We start from the raw sequence: 8,907 nt of genomic DNA on the forward strand, positions 1-8,907 counted from the left end.
GCGAAAGGGTGTGTTTCGAATTGCATCAACACATCGTTAGTCATGGCACTTAGCATGGTAATTCTGGTGATAGTATCCCTTCTTTTCTAGGCCGTGTACCCGTCCTGCTCCCTTTGTGCTGCATTTGCCTCAGGCTCTGGAAGAAAAGTTGTCAACACATCAGTGACTTCTTGTTCTTCGAGGACATTTGATATCTTACAACACCACATGCTGTAATTGTCTCTGTTCAGCTTGTCACCTCCTACAAGGTTAGCTATAATGGACTTGATTCCTCTTTGAGACATCGTGCTATCACATAGACAACAATGCATTTTAGTATGGTATGCAATAGACACGTTATTCACGTAGGTCATAGATCATCTGAGTCTTGCCATTTTCATGATCAGGAGACAACTAGATTGGCTCCCATCCCATTACTCCTGGTTAGCCTCTTACCTTTTTTATCTTTGACCTTTCTTAAACATATCCCCAATTTGAGTTTTCCTCATGAAACTCCCTCTCAAATAAAAATTTATAATAATAAAAAAAAATTTATTAACAAAGCATAAATGTTTACAAAGATTTGGATAATCCAAAAATAAAGTCTCAAAGAGTAAACATAAAATGAAAAGGGAAAAATAAACACGAACAAAAACTCATTCGTTCATGATGTATTTTATCATGGGTTCTCTCAAACTCTCTTTAATGTTTTTCCAGCATCTATAAAGACTTTGTTTAAAAAATCCTTCACTAAATATGTGTTTCCTCCTTGCCAGTTCCTCTCTGTATTGGATTACAATGTTTGAGAAAAAGAGTGTGTCTTGTTCATTGATAATTTATTTAGCATAATAGCCAGACATTTTTTATGCTTGTATTCATCAGCATGCTTTTGTGCTATTTATTCAATTAATGTCCTTGGGCCTGCAAACTTCTTCCTCTTGTTGGTTAGGAATACATTTCCTTTTACCACTGCTCCCCTCAGGTACATTAGAGCTCACTCGTGATTGAGGTGTTTTTCTTTTATTTGTACTTTGTTGAGCATAATTATTTGAAGACTTTGGAGCATCAAAATGAGGAGAATAACTTGGATATATTTCAAAAGAGTGGTTAGAATTTGAGTTTGCCATTTCCTAAACCCAAAAAAAAAAAAATTTAGGTTAAGAAAAATATAAAAATAAATATTTAAAACATTTATTTGCTATTTTTCGAGCCCAAAAAGTCATAAAAAAAAGCATATAATATATCAATTTGTAGCTCATGATTTTTACAAATATTTCAGGTCAAACGAGGTCCAAAAACAAGCCCTCACGCGCCCCAAGAAGCATTCCCAAAATTTTTTTAAAAAAAAACAAATAAAGGGGGAGGGTCACCCACTCTCAAGATCAGCGCATGTCATACACGCACTGCCTTTCCAGCCTCTCGCCATCACCGAACCCACTCCATTTGATTCCTAACATCTTAAGAAGTCTATACATGTGCTTTTTATGACCAAAGAGACCCTGGATGGACCCCACGCACCCACCTGGTGCGTCTTAGAAAAAAAATTAAAATTTCAAAAAAAATTTTGAAAATTTATTTTAAAAAAAATTTTTTTTGGTCAGGTTAGTCTATCGGCCCGACTCCATGGAGGATCCGGGTCAAACAGACCTGAAACGCTGCATCCTAGCCAGCCTAAAACGACGCCGTTTTGGGCTGGTCAGGTCATCCCTGACCTCCAGTCGGGTTACCCCAGACCTAGCTGGAGCTCCGGTAGTTCCGTCGTAACCTATCAGCTTCGAACCTCCATATCTTCCACCCTCGAGCTCTGTTTTATGCATTTTAGGTGTCTATGAACTCGTATTTTCGTGTTCTACAACTCTATGGTTTTATTTTCTTTTAAAAAAAAAATCATTTTTAAAGACCCAGAAATTGGTTCGTACGGCCGATGTTAGAGCTTTTGAAAAATGGATTTTGATCATGTTTTTGAACCTTACGACATTACAGGAAATGTTTTCGAGCTTCAAATATATAGGCAAAGTGTGTATTTGAGTTTAAATCACAAGCACATCAAATTGGAATGATATATGGGTTTATTAACAGCAGTAGGAAAAAAAAAGAATAATATATGCATATATATATTAAAAGCCTCAAGATCATCATGGCTCTGATGCCAATGTTATGATAAATTAAATTATAAATTTTGAGAATAACATAAATTATGATATTATATTTAGAACCAAATTCAATTTCTAACTATCTTTTATATTATGGATTGGAGGTAGTACATTCATGTCGCAACTGGAGGGTATAAAAAGCGGAATTGGATTTTCTCCACTACTCTTTCCATCCTCTTCCCCTCCACTACCCTCTTTTTCTCTTCACAACCATTGGATCAAAACTCTAATGGTCCAGATTTAATATGTTATAACATTTTATAAAAATAAATATTATGATAAAAAATAGATAAATAAATTTAAACTGTTAAAATCTAATCTGAACAGTTCATAACTACAGACTGTTATTATAAAGTAAATTTTTTTAATTTTTTTATTACAATTGTAAACTGTTCAGACCAGATTTTAACAGTTTAAATTTATTTATTTATTTTTTTTAATAACATTATTTTTATAAGATCTTAAATCTGGACCATTGGAATTTTGATCCAATGGTTGTGAAGAGAAAAGAAAGGTAGTGGAGAGGAAGAGGATGGGAAGGTAGTGGAGAGAATCCAAGTCCATAAAAAGCTGGTTAAGGTACTGGAATGAAGACGCATGTCACATAGATATTGTCATTAGCTAAGCAACCTACATGAATTTCTCCTTTTATTATATCACATCGGATCCTAGATACGACCCATAAGGCCATAATCCGTAGCTACTTTTGAAAACGAACTGTAGATAAACATTAGCAAAAACTAGTTGACTAGAATGATGGAAATTTGATCAGCTGAGCAAGCCATGAATTGTGGCTTTGATATATGATCCAACAAGAAGCCGAAAACACTCTACGGTTCATCTTTCAAGTGAAGATTAGGCCATCCCTCAACTATATATTCGCGACGCGAGCTTCCTGAGTGAATAAATTATGAAGGACGGCAACCTTAGGCCTATCTTAATTCATTACTTCGAATTTACTTGTGATAATTATATCTGTGTGTGTGTGTGTGAATTCTCATATCCAAATTCCTAATGCCTAAGCGTTTTTATCTACCGTGCGACGATATATATGGCTGACTTGGTCTAAGAAAACGATGGCGGAAAAAAAAAAAACTTGGTCTATGAAAACAGTTTGTATTTTTTTCCCATTCATTTAAGTATATTATTCAAGTTAAATTAGCTGGGCAAAACAAAAATACGTTTAATTTAGTCATATGCTCCCCATACATTACTTTTCATTGAATTTGAAAAATTATTTGTATCATTCACATGTTTATGACTTAAAAATAGTACAACTTGTTATATATTTAATGTTATATAACATGTTGATGGAAGAACTTAGATCCCATTTGATATAAAACAATGAAAATAAGGGATAAGAACTGTGGTTGTAATTGAAAAAAATTATTAAAAAATATTTAACATGAGAGATTGCTTATTACATGGGATTAAACAAACCCATAAAAGTGGGATTGGGAAATACTATCTCTTCCCATGGTATTTCCCAGTCCCACATACACGGGTTTGCCTAATCCTATTTAATAAGCAATCTCTCATGCTAAATACTCTTTTAATACATTTTCTCAATCTTAGTTCCAATTTCTAACCCTCATTTTCGATGCTTTATAACCTGTAGTAGATCCAGCTAAGAATGTGAGGTAACAATTAGAATTGGGATTGAGGTGTTTAGTATGAGAGATTACTTATTACTTGAAACTAAATAAGTACATATAGATGAGATTGAGAAATACCATGAGGGGAAGTAGTATTGCCTGATCCCACCTACATAGATTTGTCCAATTCCAAATAACAAGCAATCTCTTATACTACATGTGTTTTAATGAGTTTTTTTTTTAATTTCAGTCCCAATCTTTATTTCTCATTCTCAATTCTCAATGTTTCATAACAAACGGAATTTTAAAGCATCGTGGTTGAGCCCGAAAGTAGTTGTCTCCTTTAGAATTCGGGGGTGAGAGTGAGAGCGTCAAACAGATTCCGGAGGAAGAATACATATCGAGTGAGCGCGAGCGTTAAAGAAGATACTTCTTTAAAAATTTTATCAATTTTTCTACATAGAATGTTTAGGAAATAGAGTTCTTACGTTATTCAAGATTAGAACCAGTGTAATTAAATAGCTTTTAATTAAATAGAGTTTCTTATTTTTGATATATTAGAATTTAATTATAAATTCACATGAAATAAAAGAGAACATATGCTTATATATGATTAGAGAACTTGACATAATCTATACAAAAAATTTGACGTAAGTTTTTTCTATGCATAATTACTAAAAATATTCATTCAATGAGTTGGTTTACAAACTCACCAAATTTATACTTTCATACATAATAACATTACAGATGTCCTTACTAGGTTCTCAACTTAACTAGTGGCAAAAGTTCTCATCATATACTGCCATCAAATCTTGCAAACCACAACCAGATAAATTCAAAATATAAGCAAGTATCTATCTATCTAGCAGACGGAGCACCGAAGCTTGAATCAAATTGCAGATTAGCACTCATATCCAAGGAAGAGCTTGAATTAGTGTTGTGATTGGTCCCTTCCATTCTTATCTCCATCGCCAAACATTCCCTTAGATCAACTACTACTTGGCTTATGTCAGGCCTCTGAATTGCGATTGGTGCGGTACATGACTTGGCTATCTCAAGAAATTTCCAAGCAGATTCAATACTGTATTGTCCCTGTAACCTTGGATCAACAATGGACTGGATATCCTTGCTTCCAAGTTTAGGGGTGACCCATTCAAGCAGAAGAATGAAGGTATTGTTTGGTTGTCTTTTTGCTGCTGGTTTTCTAGTCACCAGTTCCAGCAGAATTATTCCAAAACTATAAACATCACTTCCTTTTGTAAGGTTTCCAGAATTTTGAAATCTGTTATTATTACAAGGGAAGAAAAAAACAATTGTCAGATAGATCTCAAAATATATCTCTCCATTTATTATTTTTGTATTCAATCATATACATTCAAATTGAGTTTGAAAAATTAAAAACGAATTTCAGTGAGAGAGTTATCCTCCTCATTAGAGTTCTTTCCAAATAAAAATTTGGTTTAACCGTCGTCCATATATAATTCATCCTATTAAAAAAATAAAAAACAGAAAATTGATGTATTAAAGTGAGATTAATCTGTATTCCAATTTAAATTAGTGTTCATTTACTATTCCAATTTAAATTAGTGTTCATTTACAATTCTCTGTGTAGTGGATTGAATTTCTTCTTTATGGCCATCTTAAACTAATTTGACGGGTTTCATAATTGATGAGAAACCGTGTGTGCATTACAACAACAACTCTTGTTTCATTAGACAGAATTAACTACATAGATTACATCACGTCAGTATACTAATGAGAAGGTATATTTTGTATAAATAAAATACTTACTGAGGATCAAGGTAACCGAATGTGCCTGCAGGATGAGTTGAGACGTGACTATCAATATCATTTGCAAAAGCTCTAGACAATCCAAAGTCAGCGATCTTTGGCTCCATGTTCTCGTCCAGCAAAATGTTGGAGGCCTTAAGGTCTCTATGCACAATTGCAGGCTTACAACCATTGTGCAAATAATCCAATCCTGCAACTCGATTCATTACATGTATAATCAAATTTATTATGTATTGATGTTGCGAAGATTGATTTCAGAGAAGAATGAATCCCAATTCCAGTTTGCCATACGAATAACCTCAATTCGTAACGAATAATATAATTTTTAATCATTGTTTGTCATTTGAAAACGAAATTGTTGCTAAATGTAATTTATTTTTTTTATACACAACTAGAATATCATATATGATTTATTTAAAATATATGTTTTACTTTTTCTATAGAACTTGAAAGAATCCCGTAATTTGCTTATATATAAAACTTTTCTTACCATATGCTGCACCCAATGCAATTTGAAGCCTATCTTTCCATTTCAATTCACGCGCTTTATTACCTGTAGAATCAGTATGCTTAGATTTCTCTTATATAGGCCCTTAAATTTATTTACAAAATTACATATTTATTCCACTACTTATAAATTTTACTATAGATATATTTTAATACCGATATATCGGTTAATGAGATTGCTATGAACTGCCTATTAAATATTGAGATGTGTGTAATATTCAAGCTGTAGGAAGAAAAACTTTATACTTGACAAATGATGGTGGAGGTTTCCATTAGCCATATATTCATATATTAATGCCCTGACACCACTTTCTTCGCAATATCCCATCAGAGAAACCAAATGTCTAACTGCAATTCAAATTTTACTTTATCATTTACATGATAGGGAACTAACAGAGTAAATTATAAATAAATATCTGACAAAAGAATAAGGAAACCGTGAGTAAACAAAATAAGACTACTAGAATTTTATATTTCACCTCTGATCGAAATTCTCTATGGCCTTGAATTGATGAATGAGAAAGTAACTTCACTGCAACTTGAGTACAATTTTTAAGGGTGCCTAAATAAACTTTTCCAAATCCACCTTCTCCAATCAAGTTTTGTAAGTTATCAGTGATCTCAAGGACATAAGAGTGAGAAAAAGCACGACTTCTTAGTTCTGATGTTTGTTGCATCGTAGAAACTGCAAATATTAATGAAGACAGTCAGAACTGCTAGTTTGGACTGTTATAAATATATATTTTTTATATACAAGGAACAAGTTATATTAGCACATAATAATACAAACTAATAGTAGCATTCTGTGCGTACTTTTGAGTTTTTTCATTTTGAAGATCTAAATTCCTAGAGAAATCAAGATTACAATCGTCAAAGCTGAAACAGATGCTATCAGTGGAATAAGGAACTTGTGCTTTTTGCATGGATCCCTCCAACAAAGGCTAGGATTATAATCCAAACTGAAAGATAAGTCCAATTATATATGGGTATAATTAGAATCACATATTAAATTTGGCTCAGTAACTTTATTTTGTCTAATAATTATAATTTTTTCCCCTTAATGGCCTCAAGAAAAGGAAGAGCCAATGAAAAACATACAGCAATCTCACCAAATTAAAATAATATTTGTAAACTGACTTTAATTTATTCAAGGAAATATATACATATGTATGAATAAAAAATACGCGGTCATAGCTGAGCAACTAAAGGTTCTGAGAAACCTCATTTCCAAATCTGACTTTTCTTTAAAAGCCTTGGGAACTGAACCTGTAAGCATGTTGCCACTCAAGTTACTGTAGAAACGTTGTGAAATGCATTTAATTATCTTGGGGTCCTCAAGTTATAAAGGTATATCTTCCGGCAAAAAAAAAAATAATAATAATATTAACGCAGGTATTTTGTAAAACTTACAGGACTCTCAACTTTGGTAATTTAGCAAGAAATTCCGGTATAGATCCTGACAAGCCATTGCTTGATAAATCCCTGAAACAAATCAATATTTTACGTATGACAAAATTCTCACAGTTTTGTCCTAATTAAGTCATTAATTATATACTTACAAGGACTCGAACTCTGTAAGTTGTGAAAACGAAGCAGCTATTTGTCCTCTTAGCTTGCTGGCGCTCAAGTTTCTGCTTTTGATGATGATTAATAGATACAAAGCCAGGAGATGTGAAGTTTGAGAAGTATATAGTTTATAAATAATGCAAGATTGACGCGTTCCAATAATTAACATCAAATTAACCCAAGTCATTTAAGTGTCAGACATCCCAGTATTTTGAAATGAGTAGAACTAATCACCTAGTTCATAGTGCATTAAGGAATGTTTACTTTAATTCGACCAGTGAGATACTTACACTGAGATAATCCTTGCGTTAGTGTTATTGGTGTTATAGCGGCAACCAAGTCCCTTCCATGCAAATCCCTCAGGAACACATGGATCACCTTGCCATTCTCCTTTGTAGATTTCGTATGTGTTCTTTACGTCCACAATGGCATCCGCTATTGTTACCAAATAATAAATAGGGTCTCAGAACTCATAGCCAACACACACACAACACATAGAGATCATAGATAACAGAGAAATAGGAAATGGTTGAGGCATCTACAGAAGCCTACCATCTGTTTGGACAGTTGGAGATGCTGGTGGCAATACAAATTTATAAACTTCAATGGCATTAAGGATCGGAGGAGCATCAGATTCTGATGTTGCACTTATGCTGAAACAAAAACCATCTTGATCTGTGACAGTAGTAACTGTCACGGGCTTGAAGTATTCAAGAGTTATCGGCATTAAGAGGATACTGTGACCATTGACAGTAATATCAATTATTCTCTTTTGCCCAGCGGGAAGCTTCTGAATTTCAACAAAGTGAAAGATGACATAATAATTAAAAGACTTTTCAAGTGGTTCGTTCCAGTGAGATTCATAGTCAAGCTGTAAAGCAGAGGAGAGATTCAGTGCTCTGGTCGCAGACATAAGCACTTCCTTCGGTAATTTATAAGAATCGTTAATGCTTTCAACATCACTATCTTTCGACCTATTGAACACTTTCCAACCTTCAACTGTGGAAATATCGTCCACACGCCAAAAGCAATCATAGGTGTCATCCTTAAACCTATATATATGCTTGCAGTATTAGATAAATTTTTATAATTTCTTTTTAGGAAAGCATGCATAACATGACAAGCTAAAAAGATATATAATTCATTGAGAGACCTAGAGATAACACTAACAAAAAAATATAAGATTAGAGTCACCTTGTAAAGTTGCCTGAAATAAACTCAGTGGAACCAAAATCGATTCTCGCATGAAGTACTAATAGTGATTAAGGAGGAGATGGAGCTAGATAAATAGAATTGCCAAGAGGTCGTAGTTCCAA

The 8,907-nt window shown here is 33.4% G+C and overlaps 1 protein-coding gene and 1 long non-coding RNA gene across 2 annotated transcripts; both read right to left on the minus strand.

Annotated features, from left to right (window-relative positions):
- Positions 1 to 4,585: 4,585 nt before the first annotated feature.
- Positions 4,586 to 6,702, minus strand: LOC114750788 (probable LRR receptor-like serine/threonine-protein kinase At4g29180). Its single transcript, XM_028939391.1, has 5 exons — positions 6,612 to 6,702; positions 6,272 to 6,373; positions 6,009 to 6,071; positions 5,519 to 5,708; positions 4,586 to 5,009 (listed from the first exon to the last, which is right to left on the minus strand). The coding sequence occupies exons 1-5, from the start codon at positions 6,700 to 6,702 to the stop codon at positions 4,586 to 4,588; spliced, it is 870 nt and encodes a 289-aa protein (XP_028795224.1).
- Positions 6,703 to 7,281: 579 nt separating this feature from the next.
- On the minus strand, positions 7,282 to 7,955 carry LOC114750785 (uncharacterized). Its single transcript, XR_003740689.1, has 4 exons — positions 7,882 to 7,955; positions 7,585 to 7,656; positions 7,436 to 7,507; positions 7,282 to 7,317 (listed from the first exon to the last, which is right to left on the minus strand). It is a non-coding gene; the product is annotated as an uncharacterized LOC114750785 (long non-coding RNA).
- Positions 7,956 to 8,907: the final 952 nt, after the last annotated feature.

This window comes from Neltuma alba, unplaced genomic scaffold (genome assembly GCF_004799145.2).
Source record: "Neltuma alba isolate B1F8T4 unplaced genomic scaffold, ASM479914v2 tig00006649_pilon, whole genome shotgun sequence".
In the NCBI taxonomy this organism is placed as follows: Eukaryota; Viridiplantae; Streptophyta; class Magnoliopsida; order Fabales; family Fabaceae; genus Neltuma; species Neltuma alba.

What these genes read in the sequence shown, in the direction of transcription:
- LOC114750788 (XM_028939391.1), bottom strand. Translation starts at nt 6,702, where the DNA reads ATGCAACAAACATCAGAACTAAGAAGTCGTGCTTTTTCTCACTCTTAT. An exon ending in ACAAAACTTGATTGGAGAAG is followed by an intron (nt 6,374 to 6,611) that starts GTGGATTTGGAA and finishes TTTGAATTGCAG; the next exon opens with TTAGACATTTGGTTTCTCTG. An exon ending in TTCGGTTACCTTGATCCTCA is followed by an intron (nt 5,010 to 5,518) that starts GTAAGTATTTTA and finishes TAATAATAACAG; the next exon opens with ATTTCAAAATTCTGGAAACC.